This window comes from Oryctolagus cuniculus, chromosome 17 (genome assembly GCF_964237555.1).
Source record: "Oryctolagus cuniculus chromosome 17, mOryCun1.1, whole genome shotgun sequence".
Lineage (NCBI taxonomy): Eukaryota > Metazoa > Chordata > Mammalia > Lagomorpha > Leporidae > Oryctolagus > Oryctolagus cuniculus.
The window spans coordinates 60,023,037-60,049,256 of record NC_091448.1 but is presented as its reverse complement, the minus strand read 5'-3'; the positions used below and the strand labels follow the sequence as shown (position 1 = coordinate 60,049,256).

The 26,220-nt window shown below is 56.4% G+C and overlaps 1 protein-coding gene across 2 annotated transcripts; it reads left to right on the top strand.

Annotated features, from left to right (window-relative positions):
* On the top strand, positions 1-25,203 carry ADORA2B (adenosine A2b receptor). 2 transcript variants are annotated; one of them, XM_070059921.1, is made up of 2 exons: positions 1-445; positions 23,759-24,834. In XM_070059921.1, exons 1-2 carry the CDS (start codon positions 134-136, stop codon positions 24,416-24,418), a joined length of 972 nt encoding a protein of 323 aa, XP_069916022.1. In that variant the 5' UTR covers positions 1-133; the 3' UTR covers positions 24,419-24,834.
* Positions 25,204-26,220: the final 1,017 nt, after the last annotated feature.

Genomic DNA, 26,220 nt, shown 5'->3' with positions numbered 1-26,220 from the left:
GAGCTCCGCTGCTCAGACGCTGTTGGAGGAGGCGCGGTGCGGGTGCTCGGGCCATGCCCGGCGGGGCTCACGCGGCTGTCCCGCGCCCGGCCCGGCCCCGGTAGGCGACGCCCGAGGTCCGGGCGCTCCGGCCATGCAGCTGGAGACGCAGGACGCGCTGTACGTGGCGCTGGAACTGGCCATCGCCGCGCTGTCGGTTGCGGGCAACGTGCTGGTGTGCGCCGCGGTGGGCACGTCGAGCGCGCTGCAGACCCCCACCAACTACTTCCTGGTGTCCCTGGCGGCGGCGGACGTGGCCGTGGGGCTGTTCGCCATCCCCTTTGCCATCACCATCAGCCTGGGCTTCTGCACGGACTTCCACAGCTGCCTCTTTCTCGCCTGCTTCGTGCTTGTGCTCACTCAGAGCTCCATCTTCAGTCTCCTGGCCGTGGCCGTCGACAGGTACCTGGCCATCCTTGTCCCGCTCAGGTGAGGCGCGGCGTCCCGCGACCCTGAGGCCCCTCTCCTGGCCCACGTTCCTGCCCGACGGCCCTGGGAGCTGTGGTTCCCGGCCTGGAGGACGCTGCCACCCCTCCAGACACGTGCGCGCGCTGCCTAGACCCTGTCGGTGACCCAGAGCAGCACCCTGGTGGCTGCAGTGCCCCACCCGGGCGCCCCGCATGCGCGCATCCCTCTAAGAGGTTCTGTGTGTGGGGAGTTCCGGGGTCCCAGGGAGTGCGGCGCCTGCGCGCGGGCAGGTGTCCCCGGGCGCGGAAGGTTTAGCCACGGCATCTGCACTCCTGCGGCGAAGGGTGTTTTCTCCCAGCCCTCTCACCCCGCGGCCGTGCTGGGCCCCAGAGAGCCGCGTAGTGCGGCCGAGGGGTGGGGGTCTGGGAGGCGGGCAGGCTCCGGGCAAGGCAGCTTCGGACAGCGGGAATCCGTCCCGTAGAGTGGATACCCCTGGCGACCCAGCTTGGGAATGTGCCTGCTGCAAAGGAGACGGCCAGGCCGACCCAGGAGCGTGCCTGCACGCTTAGCGGTGACTCAGATCACCTCCATATACTTTAAAAAGAGTTACAGCGCTTCCAGGTTCTCCGGTCTCCCAAGCCTGAGGGTTAACGTGCTGTTGCGTGACCTTGTTTACCCCCTGCTGTTCTGTCCCAGAGGGCTGAGACGTGCCACCAGGATTTAGGAAAACTGGCGAACTTACCCATCCACTCTTTCCCCACACCGAGAAACGGTAGTATGGGGTGGGGGTGGGGAGCCAGCGCTCAGCAGTGCTGGTGAGTCAGAGGGGAGGGTTAGTTGAAAGCATCCTGTCTCTGGTGCCCAGGCTTTGGCATTTCACAGGTGAGCTGGGATTCGGAGCTGAGACAAGGAAACGAATTCCTAGGAGCCGGAGGGAAGGGCAGGGCATTGACTGAGTGCCAGATGTGTGGCAGACAGTTTATGGTGAATGCGCGGGATCCTTTGATCCTGGCAGTAACCGCGAGGGCAGGTGCCGCTACCTGCGTGTTCCAGATGAGGGAGCTGCAGCTTCAGGAAGATGGCTCTTGCTCAGCACCGCACCTGCACCTCCGGAGTGAGTGTCAGAGCTGGCAGCCGGCGCCGTGCACCCACCTGTGCTGTGCTGGCCGGGCTGTGGCTGGCGCTAGTGTTTGGGAGCTGGGGAGAAGCACCTCCTGCGGTGAGGGGAATGTGCTGGTGGGAACTGAGCAGAATGCTCCCACCAGCCCGGGAGCGGGATGCCAGTGAAAACAGGAACCTCCTACTTGGCCAGGCTGCAGGCCTGGCGGGGATGTCTGGGCTGCCTTTGGCAACTGACCGCCAGGACAGGTAACCTGTGAGGTGTGCTGAGAACCCAGGGATTTCCAAGGGTGGGGCTGCACAGCATACACCTCTCCTCTCTCACATGTACATCTCCGTGGTTTCTTGGTGGCCGTTTGGCAATCACACGCCCCCAGGGTACGTTACCCAGCTAGTGGAAACCCCTGGAGCTTGTCCTGGCAGAGACCCAGAGACACTTCCAGCTCTCCTGGGAGTTACTGGAAGACTCTCTCACGCTATACGCAGCAGGAAGTACCGTGAATATTTAAAGCTGTTAGTTCTTGCCCTGGTCTGTGCTGGGTGGGATCTTCAAGAAAATGGGTGTGGCTGTGGGGAAAGAGGTGAATCACAGGCCCCTGGCGTCTCTTTTGTGTTTGCTAAGGGCTGGAAGGCCGGAGGTAGGTGCAGGGAGGGAAGAATGCCCATTGGGTGGCCGGAGGCCCTCCCCTAGCTGAGAGGTCTGGAAGAGGTGTGTGCAAGCAGCCCTCACCTCTCTGAAAGTAGGAGCAACTGACCTGTCTGTGGCGCGGCGCCCACCCCGGTGGGCTGGGGAGGTGTTGTGCTACCCTCAGCCCTCCTGGGCCGAGCCTGGGTGAGCCTCCTGCCCCCAGCTGTTTCTGCCCTCCTGCTAGTAGGGCGTGCGTCCCATGAGCCGAGTGAGAAGAAATGCAGGGAATCTGCCATGCTGGTGTCTCTAACCAGGGATTTGGGGTCACTAAAGTTTGGGAGCCCCATGGAGTCAGGGGGCTTGAGCCCTTCTGTGTGGTGCAGGGCGCCCCAAGCGCTACTTTGCCCTGAACCTCCTTTCCCCCCAGGTCATGGACCTCCAGGTGGGAGCAGAGTCTGAAGGGCCTGTTTGGGAGGAACCATCTCCACCCCCCACCAAAGCCAAGCCTTGAGGAGGGCGAGGCCCAGGGAGTGAGGGTGGCAGGCGTAGGCCCACTCTTCGCCGTAGCCCTGTTCACTAGCTCAGGCGGCCCCTGTGCCCCAAGGCTCCCAGTGCGAGGCTTGAGGCCACAGCTCCCTCCTGCCACCCAGTTGCCAAGGTGTCTGCTGCCGTGAAGGAGATGACACTGTGGAAGGAAAAGGGAGCCCTTGGGCGATGCTGGGCACACACATGACACCGCGGGCCTGGCTTGGACAAGATGGGTCTCTGCTCCCAGCAGGGTGATGAGGTGTCCACACACACAGCCCGCTTGCTCCATTTCACGTGCACAGGTGGCTGCTGACATTGGCGTGGACAGAGGGTCCAGTTCCAAGGCCATGACTAGCAGTGGTGGTGATGGGGTGTACTTGGATTTAGGGCATCGGCTCCTGGGCTGGGGGCGGTTCAGACAGGAGCACTTCCCTCCCCAATCTAACCATGCCTCCCAAGTGCCACACTCACAGCTGAGCTGGGGGCCGCTGACTCGTTCTGTCTTGCCCTACGCCCTGGCTCAGCTTCCCTGGCGCTGTGGTACTGAAGCTGGCTGCTTCTCCACGGAGCAGGAGGAGGTGTCGTGCTGGGAGCATGCAGCTGGCTGGGTCAACGAAAGGAGGGGCGCGTCTGCAGACCTGGACCCGGCACCCTCCCTGCCCTCGGCTACAGGGTGCCCTCTGTGGCCGCTTGTCCTGTCTGGGAGGTGGGTCTAAGAGACTTCCGAGTAAAGCTGCGTGCCTCCAGTGATCTCGCGGCCTCTGCTCAGGGTGGCAGTGGGCAAGGAGCTCTGCGTGTTTCTGTGAAACCTTTTCTTTAATTGAGTGGTAATCCCTGTACCTTTGATGTTGCGTAAAAGAAAGCTAGGAAGGAAAATGTTTAGTTCTGGACCCCTACCACCCTCAGCCTCCCAGGGACTCCCCTCCTGGAGTTCCACCTTGTGTCACTGTTCATCGTCCTCTTCCAGATCTTTCCCGTGTAGTGGCCCTCAAAAAGAAGGGTCTGGTTTTGAATCCCCAGAACCTGTGAATATGCATTTACATGGCATATGTGTGTGTCCATAGCGTATGGATCCCGAGGGGAGGAGCTTCTCTGGGTGGTCTGGGTGGCCCCTGCATGTAGGTGCAGCCTTGTGGACTGCGGAGAAGGCTGTATGAAGACAGTGGCAGAGACGAGTGCTGTGGCCACAGCCATGGCTGCCCGGAGCCACCAGAACCCAGAAGGGGCCATGGCAGGGATTCTGCCCCAGAGCCCTAGAGGGAGTGCAGCCTCCAGAGCATGGGAGACCAACTAGCTACATTTTTAAATTAAAAAAAAAAAATAAGATTTATGTATTTAATTGAGAGACAGTTAGGGAGAGAGCAATCTCCCATCCATTGATTCACACCCCCAAATGGTGAAGCCAGAGCCTGGAACTCCATTCATGTCTCCCATGTGGAGAACTGGCAGAGGTCCAGGCACTTGGGCCCTCCCAGGCGCATTAGCAGGGAGCTGGATCCGAAGTGGAGCAGCTGGGTCTTGGACTCTTATGGGATGCCGGCATCGCAAGTGGCGGCTTAACCCGCTGTGCCATGGTGCCAGCTTGGGCCTGGTGTTCTTTTGCAGGACCCAACCTGCAGCCTGATGCCTGGCTTGGGGTAGGCAGCCACGCTGTGGATGAAGACAGGAGTGACAGCAGGGGCAGGCATCGGGGAAGTGTGGAAAAGGATGTATGTAGGAAGGGAGGATCTGAGAGGGCAGATTCATTGTGTGGCTCTGAGCTGTCTGGTGGATAATGGCAGGAGAAAAGCTGGTCCAGTGAGGTTTTTTTTTTTGTTTGTTTTTTGTTTTTTTAAGATTTATTTATTTGAAAGAGTTACACAGAGAGAGAAGGAGAGGCAGAGAGAGAGAGAGAGAGAGAGAGTGTGTGAGTCCTCCATCCGCTGGTTCACTCCCCAATTGGCTGCAATGTCCAGAGCTGCGCCAATCCGAAGCCAGGAGCCAGGAGCTTCTTCCAGGTCTCCCACATGGGTGCAGGGGCCTAAGGACTTAGGCCATCTTCTACTGCTTTCCCAGGCCACAGCAGAGAGCTGGATCGGAAGTGGAGCAGCCGGGGCATGAACCAGCGCCCATATGGGATGCCAGCAGTGCAGGTGGCGGCTTTACCCACTATGCAACCGTGCCGGCCCCCAGTGAGTTTTAAGTGAGTAAATGAAAGGAAAACCATCTTCTGAGAGGATTTCTCACAGTCCTGAGGGAGGACAGGCAGAGAGGGGCTCAGAGATGTCCTGGGACTGCCAGGCAAACAGCAGGTACCAGGTGCTTGGCGTGTGGCTCCGCAGCCATGCACAGGTTGGGAGCCACCCTGTCACCCCAAAAGGGAGTCATCCAGACCAGGTGTTGCTTCTCTGTCACTGACCGGCAGTTGTTGGCACACAGTCCACTTGACTGCACCTCCCAGCCTGGAGCAACAACCTTAACACCAGCAGCAGGTTGCTCCTGGGCACACCACCCCCCCATGTTTTATAACTTGGACGGTAACCTCAGCCCAGCTCGGGGCTTGTTGCTAGGCATGGGGCTTCCCTGGTGGGCACGCAGGTGCCTGGGCAGGAGCAGAGGTCTGCTGTGGTCAGTGGGGTCCTTAAGAACCTGGTCAGATCTGAAGCCATCCAATCTAGAGGGCACCTGCTGGCCCGGTCCCCGCCCCGTGGGTGGAGTCAGGCCAGGCCTGGCTGCCTGGTGATTAGGAGCACGTGGAGCCCCCTGGGCAGGGGAGATGCCAGTGGAGTTGACAAGTATGTTTCCCCTGAAGAGTGGGGATCCGGGGCCTGGGGCTTACATGGCATAGGTGTGCTGGGGTCTCCCCCAGAGAGCAGGAGCCTGCTCTGTAGACTGGGCTGTGCCCACAGCCACTCAGCATGCCCAAAGGGACCAGCCACCCCTGAGCAGAGCAGCACCCGGGGCACGAGCGAAGAAACCAGGGTGCATGGCATTTTGGCCTGAGAGAGAATCTGTGCTCCTTTCTGGATGCACGGTGGTCTCTGGCCTCAGGGGCCCCCCATGCCTCGCCTCTGTTAAGCTCCAGGCCGACTCTGTGGGGTCAGACACTTCACAGATGACTAAGGCTCAGAGAGTTATGCTGGGTCCTGGGCCTCACATGCATGGGAGCTGCCAACCGCATGTGATGCTGAAGGGAGACACTCCCAACCCTGCAGTGGTGCAGGACGCTCCAGTGGTGGCCGCCCAAGTACTCCTTAACCATTCCGAGGGACAGACGGCTGCGGCCACCTGGTCACACGGCCAGGTGAGGAAAGAGAGGCGCCACCCTGTGTGTGTGTGACGTCCCTGAGACCTTGACTGAGGACAGCACAGGCTCTCATCTCGCCACCTCCCTCCTCGAAGCTTCAGCTTGAGCCTTGCTTACTCTCCCCGAGGGCATTAGCAGCATATGCCCTTGATCTTGAAGTGATGGGCTGGAGACACCGTGGTTGGTCAGTTTGTTGGTAGCAGGAACTTGGGGCAGAGAGAGAGCAAGCGTGTGTGCTTGGACGGCCTCTCACAGGCGCTGGAGCTCTCACAGGCGCTGGAGGACAGCTGCTCACGCGGTCAGGGTGGAGGGGTTGGAGCACATGTTCCAGAGGGTCGATGCTTGGCTTTGGCGGGGGGAGTGGGACGTGTGCCAGGGAGCAGGGGCTCGGCACACTTGCTGTGAGGGTGAGCGTGTGGGTCGTGGCTGGGTGGAGCCGCAGGTCCTCCTGGGAGGCTTGGAACCTCATGGTGGGGGTGGTTTTTGTCCTGAAGATTCTGGTGAATCTGTGAAGGTGTTACGTGTTTTCCTGAGTTAGAAAGCAGCCAGTAGGCACAGAAATCACCCAAGGGTGTAGAAGGGGAAGTGAACCCCGGCCCTTTACTGGTCTTATGCTGGGGCAATCCCCACCATGCCCTGTTGCACCCAACTCGAACCCTGGCTTTGCGCCGCCACCTGCCTGCCTTCTGTGAGTGGCGGGGGCTTACCATGCCTTCCCCCTATCCAGCTCCTTCCTATTTGTATCATGGTTTGATTTTTCCCATGAGTATTTCAGTGTGCACTAATGATTCCATCGGTTGTAGAAAGCATCTGTTAACTGTCAGGAAAAATGGGGAAATGTGAGGCCCTACCATCTTTCCCAGGTCTGTACATTTGGTGTGTGTCTCTCTCTCTCTCTCTCTCTCTCTCTCCCTCTCCCTCTCCCTCTCCCTCTCCCTCTCCCTCCCTCCCTCCCTGATTTTATTTACTTATTTCAGAGGCAGAGTTACAGAGAGAGAGAGGGAGAGACAGAAAGGTCTTCCATCTGCTGATTTGCTCACCAAGTGGCTGCAACAGCCAGAGCTGATCTGGAGCCAGGAGCTTCCTCCTGGTCTCCCGCGTGGGTGCAGGGGCCCAAGGACTTGGGCCATCTTCCACTGCTTTCCTAGGCCATAGCAGAGAGCTGGATCAGAAGTGGAGTAGCCTGGGGTAGAACCGGTGCCCATATGGAATGCCAACACTGCAGGCAGAGAATTAACCTACTACTCCACAGCGCCAGCCCTGCTTTCTGTTTTTTATAAAATTATTTACTTGTTTGAAAGGCAGAGTGGAAGTGGAGCAGCTAGGACTTGAACTGGCACTCAGCAGGGATGCCGGCATCCCAGCCAACAGCCTGTTCCACAATGCCAGTCCTTACTTCTGGTTTCTATCAACTATACGGTGACTCTTGGCATGCAGCTTACCTAACAGAGATCTTGCTTTCAAAGAGGTGATTCATGGGGTGGGCATTTGGTGCCACAATTAAGATGCTACTTGGGGGGCCGGTGCTATGGCATAGCTGCTAAAGCACTGCCTATACCTTGGGCCCCTGCACCCACGTGGGAGACTTGGAAGAAGCTCCTGGCTTTGGATCGGTGCAGCTCCAGCCATTGCAGCCATCTGGGGAGTGAACCAGCAGATGAAAGATCAGTCTCTCTCTCTGCCTTGCCTCTGCCTCTCTCTAACTCCGCATTTCAAATAAAATAAATAAGTCTTTAAAAATGCTACTTGTGGCTGGCGCCGCAGCTCAATAGGCTAATCCTCCGCCTGCGGCACTGGCACACCGGGTTCTAGTCCCGGTCGGGGCGCTGGATTCTGTCCCGGTTGCCCCTCTTCCAGGCCAGCTCTCTGCTGTGGCCAGGGAGTGCAGTGGAGGATGGCCCAGGTGCTTGGGCCCTGCACCCCATGGGAGACCAGGAGAGGCACCTGGCTCCTGGCTTCTGGTCAGCGCGGTGCGCTGGCCGCAGCGCACCGGCCACGGCAGCCATTGGAGGGTGAACCAACAGCAAAAGGAAGACCTTTCTCTTTGTCTCTCTCTTTCTCTCACTGTCCTTCTGACTGTCAAAAAGAAAAAAAAAAAGCTACTTGTGGCCAGTGCTGCGGCTCACTTTGTTAATCCTCCGCCTGAAGTGCTGGCATCCCATGTGGGCGCCGGGTTCTAGTCTTGGTTGCTCCTCTTCCAGTCCAGCTCTCTGCTGTGGTCCAGGAGGGCAGTGGAGGATGGCCCAAGTGTTTGGGCTCCTGCACCCACGTGGGAGACCAGGAAGAGGCACCTGGCTCCTGGCTTCGGATTGGCGCAGCGCTGGCCGTAGCGGCCATTTGGGGAGTGAACCAACAGAAGGAAGACTTTTCTCTCTCTCTCTCTCTAACTCTACCTGTCAAATAAATTAAAAAAAAAAAAATGCTACTTGGGATACCTGCATCCCATATTGGTGGAGTGCCTGGTTCAGGTTCTGGCTGCTCTGCTTGTGATCCAGATTCCTGCTAGTGCACCCTGGGAGGCAGCAGGGGATGACCCCGGTGACTGGGTTCCTGCCACCCAGCTGGGAGACCTGGACTGAGTTCCAGGCTCCTGTCTTCAGCCTGGCCCAGCCCTGTTTCTTGTGGGCGTTCAGGGAGTGAATTAGTAGATGGAAAAATTTCTCGTCTCTCTATCTGACCTTCAGATAAAATGGAAATAAGTAAGTAAAAACAGAAAAGGTTAATTCACCCAGTTGTAAAGGAATTGAAGCTGTACATGTAAGGGCAGGAAATCGCCTGTCTCTGATTTCTGGGTTCCCAATTCGCCTGTGGGAGGCAACCGTTGTTCTTATGTCATTGTCTACATAGAGGGTGTGTTGAGCACATTCGTATTCTGCTGTTCCTTTTATGTTGTCAGGGTTTATGCCATTTTCATTCGCTCTGTAGCTGTACAGAAGGTTTCTGGACTGCATTGTCTGAGTGTTGACTTCAGAGGGAGCAGCGTGCTTGGGGTGGGGGGCAGGAAGGGCCTCCCTCCCCCCACGCCGCACCCCAGGCTGCTCAGGGAAATGGTTCTGATGTCCAGGTCGGGTGGAGTCTGTTTTTGGTGGCTGTCCGTTGCTAAAAGATTCGCCACAGCTTAGTCTGCTTCGTGTCTAGATTACACATTTCCTCCAGAGATACGGAGGAGACATGCCTTCCCCTCTCATGCTGGTCATGCAGCTTTCACAGCAGTTTTTTAATTATTTATTTTTATCTGTTTAGGGGGAGGGAGAAGACGGCAGGGGTGGAGAGAGAAAGAGAGCACACTCTTTCATCCAGTGGCTTACTCCCCAAATGCCCATAACCACCAGGGCTGGACCAGGCCAAAGCCAGGAAGGCAGAACTGCAGCCAGGTCTCCCATATGAGTCGTAAGGACCCAAGTACTTAGTAGCCATCACCAGCTGCCTCCCAGGGTGTGCATTGGCAAGAAGTGGAGTGGCCGGGACTTGTACCAGATGCCGTGAAACGTGGGCATCTCAGGAAGCACCTTAACCACTGTACCAGACACCTGCCGCAGGCTGGTCTCTGTGTTGGACAGCTGGCAGGAGGGTTTGGAGAGGACGAAATGGTCTGGGGTAGCCGATTGTCATCCAGGAGCAGGGCCGAGGCTGGGGGTCCTGGGAGATGGGTGTGATATGACGTCTCCCCCAGCGGTTGATGTTTGGTATCAGCCAAGAGGGCTGGCAGGGTCTGGAGCAGAGGGACCACCAGTAAAGCTACATAGGCACCCAGGGGACCAGGGCAGGAGTCCCAAGAACCAGAGGTCAGTAGAAGCAGTCAGTCAACCAGACCTGGAAATGCAGCTGGCCAGGGCCAGGCAGAGCAGGGACCTATGGGCATGAGATCTGCCTCTGTCCATCAGCCCAGGCGAGCAGCCAGCGGGGCTGGTGGATGGCACGTTCTGAGAGAGGTGCTTCTGGCTCCGAGACTGAGATGGCAGGGGACAATACAGGAGGACCTGGTGACTCGGGTGGATGCTGGGCTGAGGGAGAGGGGGAGTCCAGGGTGGCTCCTGCATCTGGAAACAGCTGGCCATGCCACCCTGAAGAAAGGGGCCTTTGGCACCAGCTGTAGTCTGGGTTGTGTTTAAGGTTCCGGCATGTTCAAGCAGGTGCTTGAGTACTGGGGAGTTGGGGTCAGTGCTTCCACCCGGCTGTGGACCCAGCCCCTCTGTCTTGGCCCCCACCCAGCACCAGGAAGCCAGTCTCGTCTCTTGAGCTCTCTGCATCGACAGTTGCCCTTGTAGCCTACTCCTCACATAACTGCCCTCTTTCTTTCTTACAGATTTATTTATTTCAAAGGTAGAGTGATAGCGTTGCGGGATGGGGAGGGGAAGGGAGAGAAATCTTCCATCCACTGGTTCACTCCCCAGGTGTTGGCAACAGCTGGGGCTGGTTCAGGCCAAAGCCAGGAGCCTGGAACTCCATCCGGGTCTCCCCCATGAGAGCAGGGTCCCAGGTACTTGGGCCATCTTCCGCTGCTTTCCCAGGTGCATTAGCAGGGAGCTGGATCGGAAGTGGAGCAGCCGGGACTGGAATCGGTGCTCATATGGGATGCAGGCGCTGCAGGAGGTGGCTTAGCTCAGTGCCCAGCAATGCCCGCCACACTTGCCATCTTTCTAAAATGAGCCTGATCACGCCTCCTCCCATTACCCAGTGCTCCTAGCACTTGGGGATGAGGGCCCCTGCCCCTTGGCCTCTGACCCCCTCCTGCCACTCCCTCTCCTTTGCTTCTGTGCACTAGCTCCGGAGGCTCTCTGAGGCCTCTCTGCAGCGGGAGTGCCCGCCTCCCCATCTCCTCATCCGCTGACTCTTCCTCATTTGTACCGTGCTCGGGACACTGACATGTCCTCTGGAGGGCACCCAGCTTCCTGCATGGGTCTCTGAGTGCCAGCAGCTGTTTTCTTCGTTACTTGTGACCTGTTTAAGGTCTCCCACTCCTCCTGTGTCAGGAGCAGGGCTCACAGCTGTCTTTGGCTTCTATCTGATGTAAGAGAACACAGCCAGGACTCTGTCCCACCACTGGCCTGCGACACATTTAGGATTCGGCAGCACACACGTGTGAGCATGTGTCCACTTGTGCATGCATGCATCTGTGTGTGTGCTGGTGTGGGCAGGGCGGTCAGCTCCGACACGGACACCTGAGCTGGTTGTTCTCCATTGGGCACACTCAGAGCTGGCGTAGGAGAGAAACTAGACTGGCGCCACGGAAACCAGAGAGGGATTTCCACGGGGCGTGGCCGGCCGTGTCACAGGGCAGGAAGTGTCTCCCAGGCTCGGCATTTGGAGAAGTCATCAGTAACTGAGCTTTTTAACTGCACAGGGTTTTAAACCAGTTACGGAATGAGTGCAGTGTATGTGAGTGTGTGGTGAGTGTGCGCTCGTGGATACACACACACATATACCACTGCTGCATGCATGGATTTATATCGCTTGATGGGTGAAGGCAGTCTGGGGTTTCAAAAATGAGTCACTCTGAAGCAGTGTGCTTTTTCACAGCTTTTAAGTTGCAAGATGAGTGCAGTGAATTCCCATCTGCCTTGCACGTGGATTCACACAATATTTTGCTATATTTGCTTTGTTTGTCTCAAACACGAGTACATCCATGCATAACTAGCACATTCAGGAGGTTTTGTTTTCTAAGATTTACTTGAAAGGCACAGTGACAGGAAGTGACAAGGAGAGAACTCTTCAGTCTCCCGGTTTACTCCTCAGAGTGCTGCAACCGCTGACTCTGGGCCAGGCCAAAGCCAGGAGCCTGGAACTCCATCCTGGTCTCCCACGTGGGTGCAGGGGCCCAAGCACTTGGGCCATCTTCCGCTCCCTCCCAGGCCGTTAGCAGAGCTGGGTCGGAAGCGGGGCAGCCGGGAACTCTGAAGTGGGACGGTGGTGTGCAAGCAGTGCCAGCGCCAGCAGTCAGGATGTTCACAGACCTGCTGTCTCAGTCACGGGTCCCCGGTTATCCCAGTTACGTTCCCTACAGTTTTAATCAGGTCCCAGTAAAAATCATGCTTGCATTTAACACATTCTCTTAATTTCCTGTAAGCGGAAGCAGGTTCTTAGTGTTTTTGCATGTGTGGTTTACTTTTGGTTATTTCAAGACACTGACGTTTTGGGGCAGTCCAGGTTGTTTTGCGAGTGTCCGTCCTGTTGGGTTTGCTTGCTCCCCTGTGGCTGCTCTGAGCTGGCCGTGTGTGGCAGCAGCACTGTCTCCGGGAGTGGCGTTGTGTCCTGCTCAGGGCAGGCACCGGGGTCAGCGTGTCCCCTGGTGGGTGCTGTGTACTCGGCCACGTGGCGAGGCGGTGTCTTCCAGGCTCTTCATAGGAAAGGGAGGTGTGTTTTCCCCTTGGACGAATCTTGCCTGAGCTGGTCCCTGCGATGGTGGTTGTGAAATGGTAGTCTCCCCTTTTTCTCCTCCTCCTCCTGCCTTTATCAGTTTGCATGTTTCTGTGAAGAAGAACTTTTCCTTCGCCCTCCTTTAAACCGTTTGTTGACACATCGGTGTCGGCTTATGGATTTGGTTTTCATTCGCAGAGTCGCAGAGTCGTGCTCCATTCCCGTTACTCATTTTGATGCCTGTGTTTGGCTGATGCAAGTTCCCTTCTGGCTGAGTGTCCGTGTGAATTTTGAGCATTTTCTTACTTTCTGGAATAGAATGGTTGGGTTGGGTCCACCTCGTGTTTTCCAGCTTTGGAGCTTTGGCTTGTTCAGTGGTGAGTGACAGTTAGAAATCAAGAATGGGATAGCTTTGCGCATTGCTACTGGCGTATCATTCCTTCTGGGTCCTAGCAATAAACTTGTATTTAGGAGATTTAAAACACTTTTTTAAAGATTATTTATTATTGAAAGAAAGGAGAGACAGAGAAAGATATTCCAGGAACTGGGCTGAACCAGGCCAGAGCCAGGAGCCAGGAGCTCCATCCAGGTCTCTCACATGGGTAGCAGGGACCTAAACACTTGGGCCATCTTCTGCTGCTTTCCCAGGCCATTAGCAGGGAGCTGGATCTGAAGTGGAGCAGCCAGGACATGAACCGTTGTCCATATGGGATGCCAGTGTCACAAGCAGTGGCTTTATCTGCTATGCCACAATACTGGCCCCTAGGAGAAATTTTTTTTTTTTTTAAATAATGGGTTTGTTCCTATCCAACTCCCTGCTCATGTGTCTGGGGAAGCAGCAGAGGATGGCCCAAATACTTGGGGCCCCTGCATGAATGTGGGAGACCCAGAAGAAGCTCCCGACTCCTGGCTTCAGATCAGCCCAGCTCTGGCTGTTGCAGCCATTTGGGGAGTGAGCCAGTGGATGGAAGATATCTCTCTCTGTCTCTCTCTACCCGTTCTTCTCCCTCCCTAACTCTGCCTTTCAAATAAATGAATCTTACAAAAAAAAATGTTGGAGGAACTCTTGCTTATAGTAGACTGCCATCTAATTATTGAGAAGAAATGACTGAGTCGAGCAAATCCCCACTGGGCAGCTATCATAGTGGTAACTGATGCAGGCGCGAGTCATCAGTGATGCTAAAACTCGGGTGACGGCCTGACGAGGAGTAAGATAGTTACAGGGTCTCCAAGTCTGTACCACAGGCTCCCTACTAATCAAAAAGGGAAAGGTGGTTACAGTGGACCAAGCTGGCTGACACTGCAGTCATCCAGCTGTCCAAGTTAGCCTCAGCGGTTACGGGAATGCCGACAGCAGGTGCCGCAGATGGCCTCTTCTGCCCTTGTGTGTACACAGAGGCTGGCCCTCTGGACCGGTGGAGTGAGTCCCTGGAGCAGCGCATCGTAGCCCCAGCCGTGGAGGGCGCCGTGGGGCCAGAGGACACACTGCGCTTTTCTCCTCTGCTCTGGCTTCAGGCAGTAGCCCTGTCTCGGTCATGGTCACTTACTCTGTATAAAGGAGCTCAGATACAGGAGCTGTCTTTGGCTTCTATCTGATGTAAGAGAACACTCAGAGTCCGCAGAAACCAGCCCCGGAGAGAGACGTGGTCTTGGTCCCCGCCCCTCAGCCTCTGCCGGCTGAGTCACAGTCAGACCAGCCGGCAACTGCTGGGGAGTGCTGCCATCTGTCTTTTCTGCCCCCTGCGCTCCTCCTGCACGGATCTCAGGTGGCTGCGAGGGACGATGGCGGCTCTCCCAGCTGCCTTTACGAGTGGCAGCAGGCAGGGCTCAAGCCCAGCCAGGCCCACCACCGAGATCTGCGGATGCCTGGATTTGTTGGAGCAGGTGAGAACCCCTTGGGGGCCAGCAGCCTCCTGGGTGGGGCGCAGCTTGTCATCTGGTGGGCAACGGGCACTCTCCTTCCCACAGGCCACACTGTGGCCACCTGCAGTGACAGGGCAGAGTGCCTGCAGTACATTTTCCACAAGTGCTGGAGAGGCTCTGCCGCTCCTGGACCCGAGCTTCATGTGAGTAAAATCAGACCGCATCTGCTCTCTCTACAGAAGAGTTTTGTCATTGTTTTAAGATTTATTTATTTATTTGAGAGGCAGAGCCAGAGAGAGAGAGGTCTCCCATCAGCTGGTTCACTCCCCAAATGGCTGCAGTGGCCAGAGCTGAGCTGCTCCAAAGCTAGGAGCTTCTTCCGGGTCTCTCACGTGGGTGCAGGGGCCTAAGCACTTGGGCCATCTTCTTCTGCTTTCCCAAGCACGTTAGCAGGGAGCTGGATCGGAAGTGGAGCAGCCCGGACTCGAACCGGCGCCCATATGCAGGCGGAGGCTTAACCTACTACGCCACAACACCGGCCCCCAGAATGGTTTTTTTGGTCCTTAAATGTGTGTTATAGTTCATTTGTGAAGACATCTGCGTCTTCAGTTTTCTCAGGGGGAAGGTTTTTATTTGTTATTGCATGTGTCCCATTGTCCTATATGGATGTACATATAGAGAGGACAGCTTTTTAAGACTTAAATTGAGCAGTAAGTAAACTGCCTATGGTACCTTTGAAATAAATACTGTGTTGTTGGGATGGTGGCAGAGTTGAAAACTTGAGACTTAATAGGTTAATTCTATTTCTTTAGTAGAGTACTATTTTGAATCTTCTGTTTATTTTTCTGTCGTTCATGAACACTTTTTTTTTAATGAATATTTTAAAAACCTTCTTCTTTGGTTCCATGGGAAACCTGAATGGGAGGCAAGTGCTCACGGTAGAGATACCCCCTTGTACCCAGTATGCCTCTGGTGCTCCACAAGCCGAAGCCCAGACCAGGCTCACGCCCCTGTGTCTTGGTGTAGTGAGAGCTGCAAGAGGACGTTTGACGCACACGCACACACACACGCATGCTTACACTAAGAATTTTGGCTCTGTCTTAGAAATTTTGGCTTTCTTTCCAGGCCTGCTTGCCAGGCAGTGTCAGGTGTCCTCCACTGGGGAGTGGTGATATTGGTCAGCTTCTCTTTAATATTAACTGAATGGCTGAGGAGGAGCCTCTTGAGATGGACAAGGTTTGTTCCGGCTTACATTTTGGAGGTTCACAGTTAGATGGCATGTGGCGGCCACTGGCCGTGGAAGAGCAGGTGCAGGCTAGCAACCACACGGTGAGCCAGGAAGCTGAGAGAGAAGCTGGGCCACACTCAGCTTAAATAACCAGCCCCTCGGGAGAGCTCCCTTCCTAAACCTAAATGCCCCCATGACCTAAACGCTGCCCGCCAGGCCCCCTCAGGTGCCATCGTTAGATCAAGTACCCACCCTAAACCATCAACCATTGGCATTAATCCATGGCCTGTTCGCCTGGACTTTGGGGTTTAAACATTGGTATGAGTTTTCCTGTCCAAACCATAGCAGGGCTCACCGGTCACTCAGTGGGAGGAGACAGCAAACGTAGAGTTAGGTGTTGGGTGCATGGCACAGGTGCCCTGGGCAGCTGTGGCGTGCGGCAGGAGCCCATGCTGCACTTCGGGCAGACTGCTCTGCTTCCACGTGTTTCTGTGTGGTGGACCAGGTCGCGTGTGATGGGGGCAGGGGAAGGGTGTTGTTTCACGGCCAGCCTTGCTTTGGCTTATCCATGAATTTGCTTAGGCAAAGGAGGTGGAACAGTTAAAGTCTTCGGCAGCAAAGGAAACAGCCCTCAGCTTGCTGTGTAATGGGGGCCCCTCTGGGCTCTCAGGGACACAGAAAACCAAGGCAGTCTCCCCACCCCCACCCCCGCCATGCTGGCACCCTCCTCAGAAAGCTGCATCCTGGCCTGTGGCGGCCTGCACTGCTGCTGCGCCCAGCGAGGTGGCAGCGCCCGGCTCAGGTCTCCTTTTGTTAGCACTGCTGTGGCACCTGTCAGCTTTCCTCACATTAAAATTTTGCCCGGATATCTGGACTTCTTGGGTTCGTTTTAATATCCACTGAGTGTCCCCAGTGATTGTCGGCGCTGTAGTCTCCACATTCTGTAGTGTTGAGTGGTCTGCCTGACCCCACTCTTCAGGTGACTCCTGTTACCTGTGCGGTTTTAGGGACCGTGAGGTTTTCCTAAGAATGTGTATACTGCTTTATACAGAGGAGCAAAGCTTGTCAACTGCACAGAAGGTAAAGAAAAAAAATCCAGGGCCAGTGTTGTGGCGTAGGGGATTGAAGCACTGCCTGTGACCCAGTATCTCGTATGAGTGCTTGTTAGCATCCCGGCTGCTCCGTTTCCTATCCGGCTCCCTGCCAACGCACCTGGGAAAGCAGTAGAAGATGGCCCAAGTGCTTGCGCCCTTGCACCTGCATGGGAGACCCGGAAGAAGCTCCTGGCTCCTGGCTTCAGCCTGGTCTAGCCTTAGCTGTTGTGGCCATTTGGGGAGTGAACCAGTACGTGGAAGATTTCTCTCTGTCTTTCCCTCCCTCTCTGTTAACTCTACCTTTCAAGTAAACAATACAAATTTTTTAAAAGAAAAAAGAATCTCCCACTTTAGTCCACAGAGACAAGTCCGTATGTGTCGACTTAGCACTTGGCACGCGTTGGGTGCTGCTGTCCCCGCCCTCAGCAGCCACTCAGAGGTGGCTGTGGAGCCGCTGCTTCCGGGGGAGCTCAGCTCCCTCCAGCCCCTGGCTGAGCGTCCTCGCCCGGGATGGTGCCCGTGGGAGTCTGGACTGAGAGCGGGGAGTTGATTTCTGAGGCTGAGAAGGCGGCCTGGTTTGAGCAGGAGGAGACCCTGCCCGGGAACTGGGCCAGCACTTGCTGGGCGGCCCTTGGCCGCGGCCCCTCGCGTTATGTAACCCTAGCGCACACAGTTTCTCTTGTTGATTCCCTCCACGTGACTGCCTTCCTGTCGATCTCCTTCGCTAATGAGCGCCTTATGAAGAGAATGGATGGATCAGAGCACAGCTCCCCCCCCCCCCCACCACGGTGGGGCACAGCCACTTCCCAGCGTGCATTTTCCCAGGACACCCTGTCTTGTGCGGCCTGTTCCTGCCCTGGTTTTGTGTCCCCTCCTCTGTCGCTGGCACCGACTCCCCTGCGCAGGGACAGCCTCCCGCTCCCTCGGCCCTCCGCACCAGAGGAATGACTGGTGCAAGCGTGACCTGTGCCCTTCCCGAGCGTCTGAGGAGAGGGACACACGCGTGCAGACTGCAGGGTGTTCTGGGTGTGGAGCCTGCGGCAAGGGTGGCGTGGGGAGGGCAGGTGTTCAGGGACAGGGTGGGGCACAGCTGGGGCAGGGAGGTGCCAGAGCCTTCCGGAGTCCTGCCCAGCACAGGGACACCTGCCAGCTCTCTGCTGCAGCCCTGTCTCCTCCGTGGGCCTGGGGCCAAGCGTGTGTGTCCCAAGCAGAGTCACTGCCCCGCCGCGACGGAGCAGGAGCTCCAGTGTGAGTCCTGGCTCTGTCCGTGGGGTCCGGAAGGCTTGGCCCTACGGAGCAGAGTGATCACACGCCTCCCCTGGCTGCCTCCATGGTCCCCCTCCCCACAGGCAGCAGACCCCCAGCCCCTTCCTCCGAGTTCCCATGCAGCCGCCTGCAGAGTAGGGGCTCAGGGCTGGGGGACCGGAGGAGCTGGGATTTGTGAGATAAGCACTCAAGAGCCTGTGCATAGCTTTTTTTTTTTTTTTTTTTTTTGACAGGCAGAGTGGACAGTGAGACAGAGAGAGACAGAGAGAAAGGTCTTCCTTTGCCGTTGGTTCACCCCCCAATGGCTGCTCCGGCGGTGTGTTGCAGCCGGCGCACTGCGCCAATCCGAAGCCAAGAGCCAGGTGCTTCCTCCTGGTCTCCCATGCGGGTGCAGGGCCCAAGCACCTGGGCCATCCTCCACTGCACTCCCGGGCCACAGCAGAGAGCTGGCCTGGAAGAGGGGCAACCAGGACAGAATCCGGCACCCTGACCGGGACTAGAACCCGGTGTGCCGGTGCCACAGGTGGAGGATTAGCCAAGTAAGCCACAACGCCGGCCCTGTGTATAGCTTTTTAAGCAGGAAAATGTCTGCTTTGGCAGAATGGTAGGAACTCTCGCCTGGAGAGGGGGAGAAGGCACACAGCTCGGGGCTGCCCAGGGAGCATCTGGGGGGTGAACCAGTGGGTGGAAGATCTCTCCCTCCCTCCCCCTGACTCTGCACAGCCTGGGAAGAGTCTGTGCTGTTTCTAAGACTTGGTGTTTGGTCCCACGGTTCAAAGGCGGACAGCATGACTGGCAGCTGGGGGGAGATTAGTGAGAGCTTAATTTTAGATGGAGAGATGGATCATGAAGTCTGTCTTTACTCTTCATGGTTGCAGGTACCAGGGAGCCAGTGTTTTTAGCCTAGCAGTTAAGATGCCCACGTCCCACACTGGCGATCCTGGGTTCCAGTTCTTGGCTCTGGCTCCTGACTACAGCTTCCTGCTGGTGCACCCCTGGGAGGTGGTGGTGCTGGCTCAGGCCGTTGGATCCCTGCCACCCATGTGGGAGACCCGGATTGAATTCCCAGCTCTTGACTTTGGCCCAAGCCTAGCTCCAGCTGTTGCAAGCAGCTTGGGAGTCAGCCAGTGGATGGGAATTCTGCCACTCAAATAAATGAAACGTTTCAAATACTGCTGGGATATTAAAGATGAGAATGGAGGCGTGGATTTGTATATTTCAACCTTGGCTACAGATTTCCGGTTCTCAGAAAATATTTTCAAGCAGTGCTCTGCCTGCTGCCCTGGCTCACCAGCCTCAGTCCCGCCGCTGCTTCCCAGGCTGTGCAGTGACGTGACCCAGTCCTCGCGGCCCAGCCTCTCCTCTGAACGCTCCCTGCACCATCCGGCCTTGCCTGAGCCCTGCCGCCGGAACTGCACCTACTCCCTGGGCCTCGGGGTGCAGCTGTTTCTCTTGGCTCTATCCACTCCTCTTTGTAGAGCATCCCCTGCCCCTACCTTGAAAGACCACACGTGGGTCCAACGCTGTGGCTCAGGAGGCTAAAGCCAAGGTCTGCAGCACCGCATCCCGTAGGGGCACCGGTTCTAGTCCCAACTGCTCCACTTCAGACCCAGCTCCCTACTAATGCACCTGGGAAAGCAGCGGAGGATGGCCTGAGTGCTTGAGCCCCTGCACCCTAATGGGAGACCTGGAAGAAGCTCCTGGCTTCAGCCTGGCCCAGTCCTGGCTGTTGTGGTCATTTGGGGAGTGAAGCATGGATGGAAGATTTCTTTGTCTCCTCTCCTCCTCTCTCTAACTCTGCCTTTCAAAAAAAAAAAAAAAGAGAGAGAGACCTTGACATTTCAGGACCGGAGCCCCTGCCTCCCCTTAGATTCCGCATCATGGCCTTCGGCTCCTGTAGGGAGGCGACCTTCACTCCCATGAGCCTTCCTGCGTGCCACCTGCAGTGCGTGCCTCTCTCCTCTCTCCAGACTTTTCACTGCCGCCGGCCCGGGAGAGGCCTGCCCTCACTTCCTGGATCGGGGTCTCCCTATTTTCCCTTCACCGCTGCAGCCTGCTCATCTTGGGCCCGCTGCACCCTCTCAATTCTTAACTCACTGGTATTTGTTTTCCTTGAGGCCAGTGATTGTTTCCAGTGCCTCACAGCAGAACTTGTGCAAAGAACAAACTCCAGGGCGGGTGAGAGGGAGCGGGAGTATCGTTGTATTCTTAGAATTGTATCTATGAACTGCGTTCAACCTGGTAAAAACTGAGAGAGAAGAAATTAAAAACCAGTGTAACAAAGAATACACTTATCTGAAAAACCAAAACAGACAGACAAGACAAGGAAGGAAGAACTCTGTGAGTGAAGTAAGGAACCCGCAGGGACAGTCGGTGAGGGCGTTCCTAGGAGCAGGTGTTCCCGAGCGCAGGATGCGGTGGTTTTGAGATGTTCCGATGTGGGTGGATTGCAGTTGTGAACCGCAGCGGGAAGCCACCCCCAGCAGCCCTCTTGTACAGGGCACGCAAGTAAAATAAGAGCCAGCGTTGGGCTGGCACTGTGGCTCAGTGGGTAAAGCCACCGCCTGTGACACCAGCAACCCATATAGGCGCCGGTTCGGGTCCCGGCTGCTCCACTTCTGATCCAGCTTCCTGCTAATACGCTGGGAAAGCAGTAGATGGCCCAAATGCTTAAACCCCTGATACCCACGTGGGAGACCCTGAAGAAGCTCCTGGCTCCTGGCTTTGGATCGGTGCAGCCCTGGATGTTGTGGCCCTCTGGGAAGGGAACCGGCAGGTGGAAGATCTTCCTGTGTGTCTCCTCACTCCCTCTCTCTAACTGCTTTTGAAATACAGAAATCTTTTCATAAAATGTGGTGTGGTGCAAGGCGCTCAGGCCTTGAGTGCTCATTCCCTTCTGGTCTTTGGTTTGTGTATTGACTTTGTTATTCAAAGATTTTGTATCTGTTTCCTCATTTGTGAAGTAAGAGAAGTTGCTCAAGAAAAGATAAAAGTGCCCACCCCTCTGTGTATGCTTTGGCCTGCAGCTAACAGAGTGCCTGGCAGAGTTGTAAGCAGCCCAGGTGTTTAATTATCTCTTGCAACAGCAGTGTGGCGCCGTGGGGGTCCCAGAGTTGGCTAGTGGTTCAAGGGTGTCATCAAGGACGTAGGGTCTCTCCTTCTCCTTCCTTCAGTCTTGTCCCTCGTGGTCACAGGATGGCTGCTGCAGCTGTAGGCATCACAGCTTCCTCCGAGAGCATTAAAAGCAAACAGGGCAGAGTTCCCGCCTTGGGTCTCTCTCCTTTCATCAGGAAGTGGAGTCTTCCCGGTGGTCCCCTAGGAGGATCCCCTTGAGGTCGCATTGGCCAGAACCACCTCCCACGTGCACGAGAGAGTGGAAGTACCACGAGCTGCCTGAGCGCTGTGGACAGTGCCGGGGGAGGAAGGGCCGGGCTCTGGCGTAGGCTGCCTCCTGGGCCTCAAGTCCCGTGGCCCCTCGGCCTTGCGCTTTTGGGGGCTTCCTTGTCCTGCAGGGATGGGCTGGCGGGGCAGTGGCAAGGAATGACACTTCCTAACGAGCGGCTTTACGCTCCTGACCGAGGAAGCAATCCGGACTCACTGGCCGAGAGGACGCGGAGCAGCCGAGCCCAGCGGGCCCCTTGTGGAGGCCGCTCGGCTGACGGCCTGTTGTCCAGGAGACCCCGCGTGGGGGCAGGGGAGAGAGAGGGCGCCGTGAGTGACGGGGCAGGACCTGGGTTAGCCATCAGGCTGCCTGCCTGTCCCGGCCGCGGCGTCATTCCTGATGAGAAGAGTCCTGTCCTGGAGCTGGCCGGCCGGACCTGGAGGCGCCAGGTCAGAGGCCCTTCAGAGAGAGGGAAGGCAGCTCGTCGGGCTCCGGGCCGCGTGTGGGGATGGGGCCGGAGGGTGGGCGAGGCCCCCTCTGCGCGCGCGTGACCCTTGGAAGAGGAAAAGGTGTGTGTGGGCTGCTCAGAACGCCGGGGCCAGCAGGGAGACCCTGGCTGTGGGGCCGCGCGGACATGAGCTTGCCTTTGCAGGCAAAGGGAAACGGGCACTTTCCGGAGACAGGTGCCCAGGTCGCGTCAGTCAGATGTTTCCCGTTTTTTTGTAGAAACGTGGAAAGATTTAATTTCATTTACTCAATACATATTACACTGACTACATGCACGTATACCGTGTATTGCATATTATGGACCAGTTATTAAGAGCAAAGTTTGAGCCGGCGCCGTGGCTCAATAGGCTAATCCTCCACCTTGCGGCGCCGGCACACCGGGTTCTAGTCCCGGTCGGGGCGCCGGATTCTGTCCCGGTTGCCCCTCTTCCAGGCCAGCTCTCTGCTATGGCCAGGGAGTGCAGTGGAGGATGGCCCAGGTGCTTGGGCCCTGCACCCCATGGGAGACCAGGAAAAGCACCTGGATCCTGGCTCCTGCCATCGGATCAGCGCAGTGCGCCGGCTGCAGCGGCGGCCATTGGAGGGTGAACCAACGGCAAAAGGAAGACCTTTCTCTCTGTCTCTCTCTCACTGTCCACTCTGCCTGTCAAAAAAAAAAAAAGAGCAAAGTTTATACTTCTGCCTTACACCACAGAGACTGGTTCATAGCGAAATGTCAAAAGGGTATTTACATTTTCTAGTGGATTCGAATAGCATTTAATGGTTTAAAATTATTAACAATTTATTATTTGCTATCCCCCCCCCCTTTTTTTTTGACAGGCAGAGTGGACAGTGAGAGAGACAGAGAGAAAGGTCTTCCTTTTGCCATTGGTTCACCCTCCAATGCCCGCCGCAGCCGGTGCACTGCGGCCGGCGCACCGCGCTGATCCGATGGCAGGAGCCAGGTGCTTCTCCTGGTCTCCCATGGGGTGCAGGGCCCAAGCACCTGGGCCATCCTCCACTGCACTCCCTGGCCACAGCAGAGAGCTGGCCTGGAAGAGGGGCAACCGGGACAGAATCCGGCGCCCCAACCGGGACTAGAACCCGGTGTGCCGGCGCCGCTAGGCGGAGGATTAGCCTAGTGAGCCGCGGCACCAGCCTTCCCATTTTGTTTTAAAGACTTATTTGAAAGGCAGAGTGAGAGAGAGAGAGGGGTCTTCCATCTGCTGAGTCACTCCCCAAATGGCTGTAGCAGCTGGGGCTGGGCCAGGCTGATGTCAGAAGCCCAGAGCTCCACCTGGGTCTCCCAGGTGGGTGCAGGGGTCCAAGCACTTGGGCCATCTGCTGCTGCCTTCCCAGGCGCGTTAGCAGGGAGCTGGATGGGAAGCGGAGCAGCCGGGACAGCGCTCCAGTATGGATGCCAGCGTCGCGAGGGGCGGTTTAGCCTGCGCCACAGCGCCGGCCTCCTGTTTCTGAATTGTTACCAACTCTGGAGGCGGGGCATCCCAGGACGCTTCTGCCTGTGGTGCGCAGCACACCTCTTAGGCTGTTTGTGGGAGCCCAGAAAGACTGTTGCCCGGAACCACAGGCAGCAGCACTGCCTGTCCCCAGGGGCTCCGGTGCTCACGGCCTCGGGCCTCGGTGCACCCCATCAGTGAAGCCTCCTTTGGCCTCTAAAACCACAACCCCTGCCGGTCCTCACCTTCCTCGCTCGGCTTGGTCACTTTCACAGCACACCTCTCTCCACACTGTTTACTAACTTAGGTTTCTTGTCCCCCCACCCCCACCCCACTCCCACTCTGCGTGCCTTAAAATTGGGACCGTCGTCCGGCACTAAAGGGAAATGAGTCACCAAGTCAGGAATGAAAACCTCACTGAGCTGTTTGCACACAGCTGCCTGCACCTGCTCGCACATCCCCAGTGGTGAGGGTCAGGCCCTGGTGCCAGGGAGCGGCCACTGGGGCTGAAGGGCCCCGGGACCACAGCGGAGGTGGGCTCCCGCACTTGGGTGGCAGAGCGCTCCTGACTGCACGGCAGCCCGACCGTAACGTGTGATGTTCTTCTCAACAGGTACAAGAGTTTGGTCACTGGGACCCGAGCCAGAGGAGTCATTGCTGTCCTCTGGGTCCTTGCCTTTGGCATTGGACTGACTCCATTCCTGGGGTGGAACAGCAAGGACAGTGCCACTGCCAACTGCACGGAGCCGCGGGATGGAACCACAAACGAAAGCTGCTGCCTCGTCAAGTGTCTGTTTGAGAACGTGGTCCCCATGAGCTACATGGTCTATTTCAACTTCTTTGGGTGCGTCCTGCCCCCGCTGCTCATCATGCTGGCCATCTACATCAAGATCTTCCTGGTGGCCTGCAGGCAGCTCCAGCGCACCGAGCTCATGGACCACTCGAGGACCACCCTTCAGCGGGAGATCCACGCGGCCAAGTCGCTGGCCATGATCGTGGGGATCTTTGCCCTGTGCTGGCTGCCGGTCCATGCCATCAACTGCGTCACTCTTTTTCAGCCGGCTCAGGCCAAGGATAAGCCCAAGTGGGCCATGAACACGGCCATTCTCCTGTCCCACGCCAATTCAGTCGTCAACCCCATCGTGTATGCCTACCGGAACCGAGACTTCCGGGAAACTTTTCACAAAATCATCTCCAGGTATGTTCTCTGCCAGACGGATGTCAAGAGTGGGAATGGGCAGAGCGGAGCCCAGCCTGTTCTCAGCATGGGCCTATGACCCAGGCTGCGGCCTCTTGGAGAAGAAGGCACAGACTCACAACAAACAACAGGACAGGAGACGACTGGCTGATCTCCTGGAGTTCCACATGCCCACCTAGGACGAGCGTGCTGTTAGCGGGCTCCAAGGGTGGACACGGCCGAGAATATTTATGCTTGTGTTTCGTTGCTCCTGTCGTGTGGTTGATACCATTGACTTGGAGAGGTTCTGAAAGACTGCTCTGTATTGTAAGCATCTGCCTCGTTTGTGGTAGAAAATGACGAACTGTTTTTACTGTGAAACACTGTGAACTCCTATACTGCAAATGTTTTTAACTTAGAGAATGGAAAAAGAAAAGTTTGGTGGTACTAAAAATGTATGCTTGTTCCTTGGAAGACAACCAGGAAAAGTAAAAGTTTAACTCTTCAACCAGGAAACCACTGTGTTGATTTGGGGAAATGATAGGCTCGTAAATTCTTAGCAGAATTATCATCAGGGAGCGATTTTAAGTGCTAATCTCTTCTGAATACCGAAAGCTACCCCAGAAGAAGAGTCTGGAGAGATGGGCTCCTTCCCCTACCGGCTTCCCTCTTCTTGGGGCTAGGCGGTGAAATTTGCTTTTCTCCCAAGTTCAGGTTTGGCCAAGCTGCTGGAACCCACAGTGTGAAAATCTTACTTAGTAAAATTATCTGTGTGTGTATATTAAGTGAAATAAAAATAAAATAATAAAAACAAGCTTAGGGTACGGCACTGGCTTGTAACAGAGCTGCATCTACCTCTACACCTGAGTCTGCAGCTGCTTTTTTTTTTTTTTTTTTTTTTTTTTGACAGGCAGAGTGGACAGTGAGAGAGAGAGACAGAGAGAAAGGTCTTCCTTTTGCAGTTGGTTCACCCTCCAATGGCCGCCGCGGCCAGCGCGCTGCGGCCAGCGCACCGCGCTGGTCCGATGGCAGGAGCCAGGAGCCAGGTGCTTTTCCTGGTCTCCCATGGGGTGCAGGGCCCAAGGACTTGGGCCATCCTCCACTGCACTCCCGGGCCACAGCAGAGAGCTGGCCTGGAAGAGGGGCAACCGGGACAGAATCCGGCGCCCCGACCGGGACTAGAACCCGGTGTGCCAGCGCTGCTAGGCGGAGGATTAGCCTAGTGAGCCGCGGCGCCGGCCCTGCAGCTGCTTTTTCAGGAAATAAATTTATGCTCAGTCCAAGTTCCCCACGGAGCAGAAGGTCTCGATAGGTGCCATCTGTGGCCTTGGCTTCTCCCTCAGCCTCCACGCACCAGCACCTCCTGTTTGGGGACACGAGTGGGGCTGCCTAGGCTGTAGGCCATCTATTTCCTGTTTGTCCCTGCTGGAACACTGCAGACTTAGGAACCCCCCCTCCAGGGGGCTCTCCTGGCTGTGGACAGCTTTCCTGGTAAGAAGTTCTGGTTCTCTGCTGAAACCTGAGTTGTTTCTAGCTTCGTCTCTCAGTGTTCTCTTGGGGTCCAGTGGTATCTCCTCTCTCCCCTTTCTAACGTTACCTTGTCTTTTCTTCCTTTTTTTTTTTTTTTTTTAAAGATTTACTTATTTGAAAGGCAGAGTACAGAGAGGCAGAGAGAGAGGTCTTCCGCTGGTTCACCCCCCTAGATGGCTGTAATCGCTGGAGCTGTGCCAATCCAAAGCAAGCAAGGAGCTTCCTCCAGGTCTCCCATGTGGGTGAAGGTGCCCAAGGACTTGAGCCATCTTCTACTGCTTTCCTAGGCCACAGCAGAGAGCTGAAGTGGAAGTGGAGCAGCTGGGACTTGAGCCAGCGCCCACATGGGATGCTGGCACTGCAGGTGGCAGC